The sequence below is a fragment of the Rattus rattus genome, chromosome 10, assembly GCF_011064425.1.
Source record: "Rattus rattus isolate New Zealand chromosome 10, Rrattus_CSIRO_v1, whole genome shotgun sequence".
NCBI lineage: Eukaryota > Metazoa > Chordata > Mammalia > Rodentia > Muridae > Rattus > Rattus rattus.
In genome coordinates, this window is record NC_046163.1 from 77,725,530 (window position 1) to 77,743,073 (window position 17,544).

Sequence of the window (17,544 nt, forward strand, 5' to 3'; positions counted from 1 at the left end):
CAGCCACCATGAAGCAAAGAAGTGCAGACTGACAGGAACCAGATTTAGATCTCTCCTGAGAGACACAGCCAGAATACAGCAAATACATAGGTGAATGCCAGGAGCAAACCACTGAACTGAGAGTGGGATCCCTGTTGAAGGATTCAGAGAAAGGACTGGAAGAGCTTAAAGGGGCTCGAGACCCCATATGAACAACAATGGCAACCAACCAGAGCTTCTAGGGTCTAAGTCACTACCAAAAGGCTATACATAGACTGACCCTGGGCTCCAACCTTATAGGTAGCAATGAATAGCCTAGTAAGAGCACCAGTGGAAGGGGAAGCCCTTGGTCCTGCCAAGACTGAACACCTAGTGAATGTGATTGTTTGGGGGAAGGTGGTAATGGGGGGAGCATGGGTTGGGGAAGCCCACGTAGAAGGGGAGGAGGAGGAGTTAAGCGGATTGTTGGCCTCGAAACTGGGAAAGGGAATAACAATCGAAATGTAAATAAGAAATACTCAAGTTAATAAAGATATAAAAAATAAAGGAGAAACTTTTTCAAAATTCTAAGAGTACAAATAGAGAATGATCAGTGAATTTGCACACTATCTGCTAGTCAATTTTATTGAATTTGATGAATTTGATTGTGAGTCTGAAGTATTCTACAAATATTCAAAGAAGCAAGGTTCGATTCATAGTTATTCTGAAAATATTGTTTTCTAAAGCTTTGAACTAAAGCATATAACTCAGAAAGGATCCATATATTTAAAATAAGGTATGTGAGACAGTATTTAATGGAATACATGCAATCAACTCCAATGATTATTAATAATATGCAAGAATATTCTTCTTTATTCTTCATTTCACTATCAAGGGTTTCTGAAATACATTCTGGACCATTGCTATATTTTATGCAATTTGAGTCAAATTGCATGTATTCTTCTGTGCTAATTTCCTTTACTCCAAATGGTTTGTGGGGTCAATCTAATTTTGGACAGGTGGATAATTCCATGGAGAGTTTGAGAAGTGGTATCACTATAAAATCTCAGTATGTACTCTTTGCTAAGCATATGTCCCAATTTTATTTGTACCTCTTTGATGAGTATATTTATTTATCTATTTTGCATCCTCTTCTGTGAAATTGTAATAAAATATTGTTCAGAGTGATAGTAGATTGATACCATGCAATCCATGTGAGGTTATAATATTTGAAAGAAAAATTGTATTTCTAAGTGAAATCTCAAAATCCTTACCATTTAGGCATACATGCCACCTTGTTTTAAAGAGTACATTTTCTGATATACATATATGTTTTGATTTTTTGAAGCTAACAGTATAAGATTTCATATGCCTCAGTAACAATTAATGCTTGGTCTGTTAAAAATAAGTATGTTAGTGTATTTTTGATAACAATTTCTTTCCTAAGTTATTTTGCATGGGAGAATTATAGAGTTGTCTTTCCTTTATATATATATATATATAATTAAATGCTTATGTAAAGTTAAAAAAAAAAAGAATCACAACTCACACGTCCTAAAATTCACCCTTTGAGGATTTGTAGGAGCATCAGTCACCAGTATTATGATATGGCCAAACAAATATCACAAGATAAAATATTTGAATACAAGACTCACAGTTTACAGGATGATTCTGAAAATTATAAATTTACTGGGACCCAATATTTTCAGTAAGATAGGCAATAAGTTTTCCTCATCTTCATGAAATTGCAAAACATGAAAGGGGCTGTGAATTAAACCTGGGCTTAGATTAAGGATAGTTTCAGAGTTTCTAAGTTGGATGTCAATCAAAATTTAAACTTATTGAAATGGAATAAATTAAAAAAATCAGCTCTTTGTTTCATAACCATATTTCAAGTTCATAATTGTCACTAATGACTGTATTCACTTCAGCATAAAGGAGAACTCTTCCCTTGTTATAAAACAATCCAAAGAATGTGGTAGTCTATGTCTGTAGTACCTGATTCTTCAAAGCAAATATTGGATAGAAACCCTACCAATTATCTGTGCTTTGTTCGAGTTACTGTCCCAGTTGTTGCAATAAAACAGCTTATATAAGCTACAGAAGGAAGGAGGAAAGGAGCACAGAATAAGGATAGTGACCTTAGAATCTGCTGTCTAGGAAGACATTGTCAGGCTCCCATGGTCTTGATATCCAAAGCCACAGGTAGGAGTCCCATGGCCCAGGTCATCCCCTGCTCTGCCTAGCAATCAGCTGGCTAAAACTTTCATATATGACAAATGGAACAAACATTTCTGTTTGACATAAGTAGAAATTCCAGAGACCCTCTGGATCTACTTCCCTAACACTGAGGCTTTTCTTTCCCTCCTTGATCTCTCACATATTGCCTCTTTATTTTATGCATCTCTACCACATATTGTCCCTCCTTGCATCTATTGCTGGTACTCATTTACATGCATATGAACTTCCAATATGACATTTATTTTTATTTCAACACTTCAGTGAAAACAGAAAACTCAGGAAACACCTGTCTTTGTAAACCCCTCACCCTGCCTCTCAGATTTGAAACAAATGCAAATTAGATCCTTAAGAAAGTGACTGCAATTTAAGTGAAATGTACCATTTAGCCACTAAAGCAAATATATTTCTTGTTATACAGTTAAACAAAACAAAATTGTATGTAATATAATTACTCAAGACTACAAACATACAAAAAGTAAAGTGCAGGGCTGATGGCAATGATTTTTATGTAATCAAAACTAATGAAACCTTCCATGATTGTATGCTAAGATATCAAAGATACTCCAGGTGACAAATGTCCCTATATTGATCTGTTACACATAAAATGCTGCACCAGATGATGAACTTATAAGTTTCTCCATTGCCTGACATATACACCTGGGGTGGTATCCATTTCCTTTAAAAGCTTTGATTTGGGGACCTCTAAATCATCACATTTTAATGAAGCATACATTTTATTACCCACTTTCTCAGTTGATGAAATGGAAAAAAAACAAAAAAAACCAAAACAAACAAACAACAAAAGAAAACCCCACAAGGATCAAGAAGTCAGTGTAATGTGTTGGGAATCACATTTGCAATCGTATCAGAAATTTGTGATAATGTTCAATCTAATTATGGTGGCCATTACCATCACTAGCTGAGACCATGTTCTGCATGGCTGATTTCCCTTGTTTGACAGTAAAGGCACCTGATGCTTTTCATCATTTTTTTCTCTGGACTCAGAGAAATCATAATCTCCCTTACTCCCCTAGCTGGGACAATATTTTTCTTAACTCGAGTTTCTAGCCAAATCTGATGATGTTCCTTCTCAATTTTCACATAGAACATGAAAGCAAATTCTGCTGGCATAAAAGCCTTCACTGTGATAATTCCAGATCTACATCCCCAGCTATATGGATGCCATGTGCTTTCCCTGCATGACCTAAAAGCTGAAGTTTGTCAACCAAACCTAACACATGGTGGATTGAAGGACAAGTCATATATTACTTGGTTTTTGGAAAATATATATTGCCAAAAAAACATCATTTGATGTTAGTTATAAAATGTGTGTATTACTGGAGATTTTAAATGCAAAGTCAAATTATTTTGAATTGGTAACACATATAAGCCATGTTCTCTTTCTTGGCCATTCTATGGCAATATCTCCTATCTGCTTCTGTCAATTCTCAACTTGGCCACCCACTATTTGCCCCATCCTTTAAGATGTAATTCAATCACCTACCCAAAATTTCTCCATGCTGGTATCACTTTTCACAAATGAGGGTACATATCAGTTTATAGCAATGACTAATTAATGTAGCCAAAGTCCTCAAATACCAACACATATCAAAATACTTACCAAATCCTACTTACCTACCTGCTCATCAGTATGTTAAAAGGGGTAAGAAGAATTAGAAGAAGGAAGGAGGTAGGTGCTACAGAAGGAACATGGCAAAATACTGTTGAAACTCACCATCCATTCTGTTTTGTTTTTGATATAAAATATGAAACTTTCTACCATAAGAGGAGCCAAATCTCAAGAGAAAGGCAATGAGAAACTTAGCATCACACTAGATCTCCGGTTCTCACTAGGTTAGTTACTATCTGGGCTCTTTGGAACTAGAAAAAGAAGTGAATAGGGTTGATGGCAGCTAGGACCTGCCATCCCCAATTGGGGACATCCACAGCAAGCACAGTCAAAACCTTAGCTCTAGAATTTCTAAAACTCTTAACATTATGGAAAGGATACCTATATCAGGCAAAGATATAGTTTAGGGAAAGCAATTCCTCCCTCTTTTATGCTTTATTCTTAACTTCAACATAGTCAAATGTAATCAAACGTTGTTTATGCATAAAATTTTAATCCTTTCTCAAATTTGTATTTTGATTTAATTTACATAACTCATTCAACTGCAAATCGACAAAAAGAGAGATTCAACCAATTTAAACTGTTTTCTCGGGGTCTGAAATCATTCAGAAATATTTTCTATTAGGCAACTCAATTATATCTAATGTTGCTACTATCTGCAAATTACGTTTTTTCTTAAAGAAAGTCATATTCAGAACAGTGAGAATGGAAATGTGTGGGGTAATAGAGGAGACAAGACAATAATTACCTGTCTTTGATGCCACACAGATCAATGTGTAAATCACTAAAATTCCCCAGGGAACCTTGCTGAACTGAAATGAGGTCCTTGGGCTGGTTATCAATAAAGATGAGCCTCATGCAGCCTTGGAAAGCCTTAATGGGGTTTAGGCATTGAGAATCAGTGAGATTGTCAGGGCATCCTGTGGGACAGAGAAAAAAGATAAAGAATACTGAAATGATCTGTTATTGTTTTGGCAACCTATTGATCGGAGACCTTGAGATCTAATTATTTATGAGATCACCCTTCTTTATGGGTGTTCCCCTCCCCATCCTCCCCCCATTGCCGCCCTCCCCCCAACAATCACGATCACTGGGGGTTCAGTCTTAGCAGGACCCAGGGCTTCCCCTTACACTGGTGATCTTATTAGGATATTCAATGCTACCTATGAGGTCAGAGTCCAGGGTCAGTCCATGTATAGTCTTTAGGTAGTGGCTTAGTCCCTGGAAGCTCTGGTTGCTTGGCATTGTTGTTCATATGGTGTCTTGAGCCCCTTCAAGCTCTTCCAGTTCTTTCTCTGATTCCTTCAATGGGGGTCCTGTTCTCAGTTCAGTGGTTTGCTGCTGGAATTCGCCTCTGTATTTGCTGTATTCTGGCTGTGTCTCTCAGGAGCGATCTACATCCGGCTCCTGTCGGCCAGCACTTCTATGCATCATCCATCTTGTCTAATTGGGTGGCTGTATATGTATGGGCCACATGTGGGGCTGGCTCTGAATGGGTGTTCCTTCTGTCTCTGTTTTAATCTTTGCCTTTCTATTCCCTGGTAGTTTTTATTCATAAAAGGGCACACTTTTGTTGTTAATTGGAGCTCAAGAAAAGGTGTAAAAGTGGTACAAAATGGGGATGCTGATGTCACTATAAAGGAAAAAAGTGACAAAGGGATCATTGTTGGTATGACATGTGGCTTAAGCCCTATTTTTCTGTGTGTGTGTGAGTGTGTGTGTGTGTGTGTGTGTGTGTGTGTGTGTGTGTGTGTGTGTTGCACGCCTAAAATGCAGGGGTTTCTTTAGTGTGGTGACCAAAGGTGGAGGTTGGCATCAAGATTCCTTTCTCTCCCACTACCCATTTTATTCTTTGAAATAAGGTCTATTTGTGAACCAGGGGTTCACCAATATACCTAGACCAGTACACCAAGGCCATGAGCTTCAGGACTCTACCTTCACCTATCACTTCTCAGTTTTCTTTGTGTGACACAGCCTCCTCAAACACAGGGAAGCGTTTTGGCTTGTATAGTTTGGGTTGCCAGCAAAACCTTATGAGCTGGCTTAACTCAGCCTCACCTGTATTGAAACTTAAATGGTTCCACACCATGCTTAGTATTTTATATGGGTAATGGGAGCCCACATTCAGTTTCTAATGCTTGCATAGCAACATAGTCAGACACAGAGGCACACACACACACACACACACACACACACACACACACACACACACACACATTTTCTGCCTGGTGGAAACATATTTGTCTTTTCTTTGAATCACATCCTTCACATATTCTTCATGTATTGTAAGTCTTTGGGAATGTTGGTTGTCTCCCCAAACATACATCTAAATTCCCAGTGCAGTTCTGAATAACACTTTCTACAAAATTACACTTTGGTAAAGACCGCAGCTGATTAATTGTAGAGCAAGAACATGATAAGCTCCTGAGAAAGGTACACTCAGGAACCAAGCAGGATTTTTGACATGCTGTATAAGCAAATTCAGACATTAAGAGAATGATGCGCTTAAGTGCACATAGTTATAGGCTGTAATAGCACATGCAAAAGGTTAATACCACACCGCTTAAAGAATGTTCTTTAAAAAAAATGCATGTCACTGATTAGCATTTCCTGCAGTCAGCCCAACCTTCTCATTAAAAGAGGTAAAGACCAAGAAGATAGATGAGTATGTGTGCTCTTTCAAACTCTCAGTGATCTTCATAGGTTCAGAGACCATTGTAATGTGTGCTTGAAAATATGGCAACATGCCATAAGTAAGAGGAATTATTTCACTCATGTCTATTGGACGGTCACTGCAGGGCTGAAGCTAACAGCTCACAGGCACACAATAAAATGAAGAGATGCTGCAACTTCTAATTTAAACCATGGAGAGAATTTATGGAAGTTGACAATTGTGGAAGCTAATTTTTTACTTTCCTTAAGTTTACAGTCGGTATGTGGAGAGTTTGTTTAAGCACTGTTTAAATCATGGATAAATCTTCATGTTCTAAGTCTAGCACTCTAAAAATCCATGCAGAATTCAGCAATATACTAGATGAGGGTAGGAGAGCCATTATACCTTGATGACATGTTAGAATATTATTATATCATGATTATTCAAAGCTATTTTGCCTGGGAATGAATTCCTGATCCTCATTCTTCCTCCATTGGTGAAAGATCCTGGTAATCTAGAACACACAGCTCAAAGTGGAGACCATTGCTCAGCATTTGTTCCCATTCATTTTCTTTTACTATGGGACTGCAGTGAACACAGATTTGAATCTGCTCCAAGCACTCATTGTCTCTAAAGTCTCCACATATTAATAATTGTATTAATTTATTAATAATAAATAATAATTTATTACAGTTAGTATTTTATTAATCTTAGAGTGACAATGTATATGAGCGTGAGTGCACAAGTACCACAGCAAATGCAGAGATTAAAACTACAGGATTAGATTAAAACTACAGGAATTGGTGCTTTGGTCCTTCTCTGAGGATGGGTCTTCTGTTCCCCTATAATACATTAGGTTCACTGGCATGAGTGGCATGAAGATTATAGTTATGTGCTACAATGTCTGGCTTTTTGAGGGCTTTAGCAGTCCAAACCCATGTCCTTATGATAACAGTACAAGAGCTTTATGGCTGAGCCTTAGGGATTATTTTATTTCACTAAACATCAACCTTATGATCTATCATATAGAAACAAGATCATCCAAAACTACATGCTATGGCTCGGCATGTAATTGTCCTTGTGGGTGAAGAGCTATGGTCCTTCCTCATGCTAAAATCCAAACACATTGGTCTTGTTCCCCACAGTTCCCTTCCAAGGGAACCCTAGATATGTTTTCTGTGCCTATGCAAATATCTTATTATTTCAAGATCTACATCCTTAGGAAGAAAGGAGTGATTTGTAGATTTTAGAGCTAGAAGAATACAGAGTTTGTAGAGTGTAGAGTGTATGATAAGGCTATGTCAAGTTCTAGGTAACTACAGTGTAAGTGTAACCGCCATTATTATTATTTCTATTATTATGTTTGAGCAAGACAGACTGTGCACATGCATGTACCATCTTGAATGTATGGAAGACAAGAGATAGGATTATATGGCCCATCCTCTTTTCCTACTACAGCTTCTAAGGACAGAACTCAAGTGATCAGGTTTAAACGATGAGTGCCTTAGCCCATGGATTCATCTTGTTATTTTTCCAGTGAATGCTATTATGCAATGCTTATGTTCAGTTACCTCAGGGAAGGAACTGTCAGCTTTAGGGCAAGGCTAGCTCACATTCACATCTATAAGATCTGAACCAGATTTTATCATCTTCTATATTGTAATCTATACTGTAATCTGTATTTCTTAAAAGGTGGGAGAGTTGAGTGTGCATGGGGTTGGGCTCATAGAAACAAGTGCCTTTTACATGCTGAGTAAGCCCTCCACTAAGCTGCACCAAGCATTCTGTTCTTGTTCATACCTCCCAGTAATCCTGAAATTGAACTTGTTGTTTATGTTGTACAAAAGGACTTCAGGGACTGAATCTTAAGAACTTGAGGTCAGAGAGCCATAGGGACTAAGTCCCCTTTAGATGTGACTTCTGTAAGACAGATCACTGACTACAGAACTAGACATTTATTTTAATAAAAGATCCTTTGAAAATACTCAACATGGGTGAATTTGTAAAATTGTCAAAATTTCATATAAGCTTTGCCCCCTCCGTGTGTGTGTGCGTGTGTGTGTGTGTGTGTGTGCTCCTAGAAGTAGTGCAAGAGTTCAGCAAACAGTAGAAAGAGCAATAACCTGGAAATTGCAATGGCTCCTCTCTCTCTCTTGGAGGCCCTAGCTCATCGTCACCTTGTTTTGTCATGCTCCATGGATGTGGAAAATCTCCAAGGCATAAGAAAGAGAAGATGAGTCTCACAAAATAAAGTGGCAGTGGAGGGCCAAGATGTCCTTGCTGACTAATGCTGTCTCCCTCTTGAATTTCTGTCCTGTGGGTACTTGCTGTCTCTCAGCTTCTTTTCTCTAAATTTTCAGCTGAGTTTCTCCTTTCCACTGTTAGACCAAGAGCTTGGCATGGCTGCAAGAATTACTTTTGGTGAATTATGTTACTGACCTCTAGAAGCTTTCGGTCCTTTTGCCCTTAACCCTGCCCTAAATTGCTTACATTTGCATAGTTGTATGAGGTTTTGCTTTCTCACTATTTGGTGTATGAATATGTCTGCATGTGCGCACGCACACCTATGGGGAGAGTGTAATTGGTAAAGCACATGGTAGAATAATGTGGCTCTTTATTTGAGGTCACAAAGGCTAGGAAACTTACCTCCAAAGTAGTAACTCTTTCCCGAATAAATCTGTATTCGGGAAGTTTCTGGAGCTGGGGAAGCAGCATCATTATCCAGTGTGAGAGTAACACGATTTCTCCTGGCATTGATGCTGACAGAATGCCACAGGCCATCATTTAAGCCACTGCCTGCAAGAGAAACAGGAAGGGCTGTTTCATGAAGGTCATCTTTCTCCGCTGCTTTGCAACTTACTCTCTTTTCCCAAACCATTTCTGATAGTTTCATCTTCAAATTGAAGGGAACAAATCAAATAATTGGAATGTCTGTGCCAAATAAAGAAATGCTGTTTATTAATTAGTATGGTGATAGGTGGCTACCAAGTACAAAGCTTTTAAAAGCCAACTGTTAAAACCCCTCAGTATGATACCAGAAATTGTATCATTTGACCAAAGGGACATAGGTCATTTTTTTCCTCTGACTTTTCTGAAGTTTGTTCCTACTGATAGTAAAAACTTTTGCAAGTTTTCATTTTAACCAATGGCTCCAAGAATCAAAACCAGGACTTCACATATCTTATGTAGGTATCTACCACTGGGCTCTGAGAAAATTTTTATTTCATTATACAAGGTTACTTTATTATGTTTTTCCCTGTTGCTGTGATAAAATACCCTAAAAAATTAACTCAAAAGATAAAAGCTATATTTCATCTCACAGTTCAAGGACACAGTGGTGACATATTGGCAGGGAAGTAATGGCAGCAAGAGCTTAAAGCAGCTGGTAATGTCACATCAACAATTAGGAAACAAAGAAGAATGAATATATGCACTGTCTACTGTATATAGTCCAGGATCACATCTCTAGCATAGGAAGTGGTCCTGCTTATAGTTACAAGGATGGATCTGCCGACATCAACTCCCGTACTAAAGGAAATCCTTCACAAATATTATCAGTCTAACCTTAATTTTTGTAAGCCCACATTGTATTCCTGGAAGCTTGCTCCTGGGTGAATCTACATCCCAATCAGGGTGACAATTAGCATTGATCAGCACACATAATCAAAGACAGTAAAGAACATAAAATGTTTTGACCATACCCTCCTCCATATTCTACCAGCCTTGTACATGCCTCACATTGCCTCATTCTCCACACAGGATTGTTCCTACTTTCATGTCAGTTTACTGAAGTGGACAAAGCCAGCCCCACTGCAAGGCACAGAGAGTTTCTTACTTCAATCAAGATACAGACATATTGAATAGCAAATATTAGTGTGTACGTGTTTGTGGGGGAGGTGCACATGTGGAGGTCAAAGACAATTTGTGTGAGTTGAATCTCTCCATGGATCCCAGGAACTGATCTTATGTGGTCAGTCTTGGTAGTAAGCCACTTCACTGGCTCAACTGTCATTCTGAATTTCAACAGTTCTTTTGTAAGTTAATCACTAAACACTGCCTGAAACACTTGCCTTCCCTGACCACTGACACATCACCTACAAAGATAACTATTTGGTATCATTTTTAAAGAATTAAAACCTGATCAGAAGACAATTCTTTGGTATTAGGGGGCAAAGATTAAAAGCAACCAGCCCTGTTCTTTTGATCCAGATCCCTTTCAGCTGCATGGCAACACTGACCTATATTACAGACGTAACTGCATTAGGAGTTGTTCATGAAGGGTCAGTATCTTTGTCTCAAAAACCGAACAAAAAAAAAATACCTATGGAGTCTCTTGGTTGTGTTTGGCCCATTAAATCCTGGAAAATATGAATCATATTGATTACTCAGGCCACAATTACAACGAACTGACACATGTTCATTATTCAGATAACCTTGAATTTGCCTGACTGTGTGATGAGCTGCTGTCCTTCACTTTGCCTCAGTTTCTTTACCTGCTAAAGGGGAACACTGACCCCCTTATGTACTTATGATTACTCTAGCAATTAAAACTACTACTACAGTTCTATTTGTAGATACCCCAGCTCAAGTACCCAGGAATTCATATGGACTAACACTGATGAACAGAACAGTAAGTCTCAAACAGCCCTGAAGTTAGACAAGTACAGATAGTAACAATGCATGTTTTTGTATTTTGAAATGATCCACCGTTAAAAGGCAGAGACAGTTGCAGAATGGATTTAAAAACAATTCTTTGATTTTAAGCCAATGAAGAAGACAAACTAATAACCCAGAAAATAGACATCAATGCTGATTCTGGGAATAACATGACAACTTGCACTTCAAAAATTCATAAAAGCTATGATTACTCATGTAATTCTTACACAAAATTTTTCCAACCACCCTATCAAACACTGTGAGGAGCTTTACGTGCCTCAAACCACCATGATGGCTCAGCAAGTTAATGCTTGCTGGATAACAGGGTATGTCCTTGAGTAGTGTAGCCAACAATAAGATGTTTCCAAACGTGTAACTCCCCATTCATGCTCCTGTAAACAACATTAATGGAACCCATTGAGTTATTCAAACAAATCTCTTCCAAACTAGTTCCCTTTCTATTTTCATTGTATTTGCTTTTAATAAAGTTTGAAAGAGGAAGGATCAATGGGAGTGCAAGAGAGCAGGGGAGAGAGTAATGGTTCGAAAGAATTTGATTAAAATATCCACATAGGTTAAACTGTTAAAATGAACCAACTGCACATAATCAATACATGCTAATACAAAATCAAAAACAGCAAACAGTTGCAAACTTGGTCTCTAGGTGAGACAGTTTTGACAGGAGGGAAGAAAAAGGTGTTACTATGGTAAGTCTAGAAATGTTACACAGAGTTAGAGACAGAGTTCATAGCCTATTGATTAAAAATACTGGAAACAGACATCTGCTCAGATAATAAAGAAACAGGTCATAGAAAAAAGAAAATGGTAATGGATAGAGAGATGGAACAAGAATGACAATCAAAGTAGGTGGGAAAAGAAAGCAGGTTCCCAAGGCTTGTGTGCCTGGCTAGGAAGACTATCCAACAAGAGCCTTTAAATAGGGCTGTGGAGAATGTACCATTCAAATCAATTTTCTCAACATCTATTAGGAGGGAATTTGATCATTGTCACTAAAACAAACAAATAGCAATAACAAGACAAAAGAAAATACATGATTTGGATGGGCTGTGATGGTTCAGGGGGCAGAATCCCATGGAGTTTATGAATGGTAAGTCCCAGAATCCACCTAAAAGCCAAATCAGCTGCACAAGCATTTATAGTTCCAGAGAGGTGGAAAGTGGAGACAAGAGAATCTGCAAAAGTCTGAAGGTCAGCTAACCCTGCTTACACAGCAAGTCTCAAACCCTTTTTCATGACAAGGTAGAAAAGTAAATACTACTACCCAAAGTTTGTCAACTTGACTCATTATTTTCTCGTGCCTCAACACCCCTAAACAAGTGCTGCCATATTTCACATAGGAAAAGATCTATTTGCCTCTTTTGACTTTGCATTCTTCCTGCCCCTAACACACACACACACACACACACACACACACACACACACACACACACACACACACACACACACCACAATGTATTTCAATGATTCTAATGAAGAGCAGAGATACAAATCACTGTGCACGGACCAGAGAGGTGTACTCATCTAGGAAATGACCTATCCAAATAGTACATAAGATTTGGTAGAGACCTGTGGAGCCTTAGCTGAAATATCCTCTCAGAAAATGACAGAAAGAGGATTGCTTGACTCTCAGTGGCTAGAGTAGTAGAGCAAGCAGCTCTGAACCTTTGTGTACAGAATCTTCACAGGGCAGTTTCAGAACCAATTATTAAACCTAGAGCCCATCTCTGTTCCCATCCTAGCAGCTGTGCCACATCTACTCAGATGAGCCCTGGTAGCACAGACCCAATGTTTTGCCAACCAGCTCCCTCAACATCTGCTTCCCATGGAGGGGAGACCCAGAGGCTTCTCCTTCTGGTGGCCCTGTCTTCACTCATAAGCAACTGTTCTATAGAAGCTAGGATATGGGTCTTGGCCCTGGGAACTGTGCTAATGAGATAAAGCTTCTATTAATTGATTTCTAAGGGGGAATTTTTTATATTGTACAGGAACATTTCAGGTGCAAGTCAAGTGGGGGTCTGTTTCATTTTGATTTGCATTCTAATTTAATATATATAAATAACACAAGAATTTATGAATAGGTCTGGAAAGGAAAGTATGATTCACCATGTCTGGTTAGTATCCAGGAACCAATGAATTGATTAAGGATAGGCCACAGTAGGATGACAGTACACAAAGGACATAGAAGTTCAGACTAATCACAGACTTCTACCATCTAGCCTCATAGATGTATAACATCTATGATGTTATATGTATGATGGCTAAGGTATACTTATGGGAGTCAGAGCCTTCCTTCATATGTGAATTCTGTGCCCTCATCCTTCCTAATATCATTATCCACATTTTTCAGCATTTGGCTGTTGTTACTGTTGTTGTTGGTGGTGGTGGTACTGGTAGTGTTGGCAGTGATAGTGGTGTGTGTGTGTGTGTGTGTGTGTGTGTGTGTGTGTGTGTGTGTGTGCACGCGCCCAAGTACATGAATATGTGTGTATGTATATGAGGGTCAGAAGTTGAGATCAGGTATCTTCCTCAACCTCTCTCCAATTTTTTCTTCTTTTATATTTTTGAGACAGTATATTTTACTGAACCTTTATTATGATATTTCTGATTAGCTGGATGGTCATTGCACTCCAAGTATCCCCTTATATCTATACTTTTCTGAGCTTCAATTATAGGCAGATACCATTGTGCGCAGCATTTTACATGGATGCTGAGACTCTCAACTTAAATTCTCATGTTTATGTAGAAAAGACCAATGAATCTGGCACTTTATTCCTTGACTTCTTGATTTTTTTTTGTAAGTGTTATTTATTATTGGTGTTTTATATGCTGTCTGTATAGGGTCACAAAGTCAGACACAGCTTTGTGGACTCAGTTCATTCCCTTTTTGTTGTGAATTTTGTGCAGCAAGTGTTCTGATTCTTTTTTTGATTTATTCATTTCCTATGTAGCCCTAGCTTCACGTTCTGAGCTGTTAGAAATCCACAGACAACAACTGGAATGGAAATTTTCATAGAACAAAAATTGACAGGAGTAATTTTAGAAATGCAGATTCTGGGTTTCATGAGACATTAATTAAGCTGGAAATCTGAATGATCTCAGATGTTGAAAATCTCACGAGTCATCAGGAACAGGGCTGCACAGCTAGATCGAGGACTTTTCCATTGTAGAGTTCATAAAAAGATACAAGCTAGGAGAAGAAAAATGATATGTCAGGGGAACATGGAGAAGGTCCCAAGGGAGTCAGGTGGCACACCCTCCTCTAAGACATTTTTTATTTTCACCTAGCTTATATTTTCTATGTCATTTTTCACCTGGCCTCAGATGAACTTCTCTTAAGTATTTTCCAGAGTGTAATTATTAATGAAACCAGATTGGCTCCAATAAGACCATTCTGCATATTTAGCCTCTTTCCAACAAACCTAAAGACCGAGATGAATTCCTGGAAAACATGAACTAAAAAAGAAAACTGACTCCTGAAAGTTATTTGATGATTTCCACATGGATATTTGTAGCATTTGTAAGTATGTATACACACAGACACAAAGAAATAAATGTATTTTTAAAACAAGTTTTAAGGAACAAATCTGGGAATGAAAATATAGTTCAGCATTTGATGCCCAGCATTCAACGTTTCAATCTCCTCAATCTCCTCAACACAAAGAAGAAACAAAAAGACAATACTGAAGTAAAATTAATTACTTATTAATTAGAGAGAACTATATCCATCAGATTATCACAACTTTCCTGAAATAAACAGCTCAGAGTTAGCAGACATCTTTGAAGGAGGACAGAAAAGTACTACTGCTGGGATCTGAACTTCTTACTGGGACAACCCTCATGGTTCTCTTTAGGGAATTGAACACATGATTTAGGAACAAAACTTAAAAGATCCTCAGTTCTGGGAGTGCTCCTTGATGGTGATAAAGATCCCCAATTTTAACATGATGGCTCAAAATTTAGTAACTTCTCACAATAATCAGGGTTCACATCACTGCCTTTAAAAATCACAGTAGCTGATATTGAATTTCTGATCAAAATGACACTGGATGATCTCAGTATCAATCTCTTTTGGTCTGTCCTCCTTCTGCATCTACTCCTATTTTTTTGGTCACAGGAATTAAGATATAGAATCTCTTTTTTAGAGAAACTAGGACTCACTCTCCAAAAATGACAAATTACAGTACCTAGCTAGGAAATTCTCCGCTTTGCTTGCCATTCTTCATTGCATAGGGGACCTTTACACACTGAAAAGAAGGGAAGATGCACAGCAGAACTGTGAGGAGATAGGTCTCACTGCATCTCCTCCCGCAATCTATTAAAATCTTGTAATCTTCAGTGTTGGTTGTCACAATAATTGAGTGTAGAATTAATTACAAAAGGTGGATGTCTCTCTTTGGATTTGTCAGGGCATTTCCCAGGAGGACTCACTGAGATGTGAAAATGGTCCCATGGTGGATGGCATTTTTCAGTGGTTGCGCAGATACAGAGAGATCCCAGGAAAAAATGGTATTGCTTTGCCTGTCCATCTAAGCAGCCTGCTGGCAAACATCTCTTCACAGTTGTTGCTGCTGCTACCATCTTTGCCTGTAACTGACTCTAGCTCCTTTAACCTTCTAACAAAATCTAAGAAGCCTCAGCTCTTGAAGAATCTTCTAAGCCCTCATCACCAGACTGGAAATGCTCATTATCAGCCTCATGAGCTGAGCATGTACTGAGTTCTCAGCCCTTCTTACTGTGTGAAAACCATTGTTGCACCAACCATCCAATACTTTGTAAACCAATCTAATAGATGTCTTTTGCAATATATATATATATATATATATATATATATATATATATATATTCTCTTTATCATGCTCCTCCAGAGAACCTTGGCTAAAATATATATATCACACATTATTAGGTGGCTGCCCTTCCCTTATCAAACCTACATCTAAAACGGACAATTTTCAGTGGTCTTGTACATTTTCATATCTAAAAGCTCTACAGTCCTTTAAAACTTGATCCAGTGTATTCAATGTATGTCTCTTGCATATCTCTTTTTTTTAATGCAAGAGTAAATCTTGACCCTCATGAGTGATGATTGTAGGGAATGAACCACTTACTTTTGCCCTTGTCTGAGTGTTAGAGGATGTTATATATTCATTCATTTTACATCCAAACCACAAATCTTCTCTTCTCTAAGTACTCCTCTCTCATTCCCTCCTAACCCTTCCCTTCTGAGAAAGAAGAGGCCCCCACGGTTAAAAAATAAATAAAACCTACCCTGGATCAAGTCACTGCAGGACTAAGCACATCATCTCCCACCAAGGCCAGACAGTAGGGGAATGGAATCTACAGTCAGGTGACAAAGTCATCGATAGTTCCAACTTCAGTTGTTGGGTGACCCACATAAAAAATAGGATGCATGTCTGCTACATATGTGCAGGGGCCAAGGTCCAGCACATTTATGCTCCTTAGTTGGTGGTCTGTCTCTAATAGGCACCAAGGGTCCAGGTAAGTTGACACTGTTGTTCTTCCTGTGGAGTCCCTATCCCTCTGGGTCCCTCAAACCTTCTCACAACTCTTCCATACCACTACCTGAGTTTTAACTAAAGTCTGTCTGTGTGTCTCTGCATCTGTTTCAGTCAATTGCTGGGTAGAGCCTCTCAGAGCACAGTTATGCTATGGTCCTGTCTGTAAGCATATAAGACAATCAATAGTATTATCAGGGATTGGTGCTTGCTGGGATCTGTCTGAAAGTAGGCCAGTTATTAGTTGTTGATTTCATCATCTAATTAGATGCCAAAAACTTTTGACAAAATCCAATACCCCTTTATGCTAAAAGTAATGGGGGGATCAGGGATACATGTAAACATACATCTAAATACAATAAAAGCAATATATAGCAAGCCACAACCAACCTCAAATTAAATAGAAAGAAACGTAAAGCAATTCCACTAAAATCAGGGACTGTACACTCTCCCCATATATATTCAATATAGTACCAAAAGTAATAGCTAGAGCAATAACACAACTAGAGGAGATGAAAGGGATACAAATTGGAAAAGAAGACAAACAATCGGTATTCTCAGACAATTATGATAGTATAAATAAATCTCCCCAAAAAATCTACCAAAGAACTTCTGTAGCTGATAAACACCTTTAGCAAAGTGGTTGGATATAAAATTAACTAAAAAAAATCAGTATCCCTCCATTATACAAATAATAAATGGGCTGAGAAGCAACTCAGGTAAACATATCCCTTCACAATAGCCACAAAGAATATAAAATATCTTACTGTAACTCTAAGCAAGTAAGTGAAAAATCTATATGATAAGAACTTCAAATCTCTGGAGAAAGAAATTAAAGTTATCAGAATGTGGAAAGATCTCCCATACTCATG

At 38.2% G+C, this 17,544-nt stretch overlaps 1 protein-coding gene across 1 annotated transcript in view; it reads right to left on the bottom strand.

Annotated features, from left to right (window-relative positions):
- Nucleotides 1-17,544, bottom strand: part of LOC116911635 (contactin-associated protein like 5-1) — a 910,869-nt gene that overhangs the window by 389,964 nt on the left and 503,361 nt on the right. Inside the window, exons 9-10 of the mRNA XM_032915594.1 lie at nt 9,129-9,278; nt 4,578-4,749 (exon numbers count right to left, since the gene is read on the bottom strand). Coding sequence (XP_032771485.1) covers nt 4,578-4,749; nt 9,129-9,278 — 322 coding nt within the window. The remainder of the gene's footprint in view (nt 1-4,577; nt 4,750-9,128; nt 9,279-17,544) is intronic.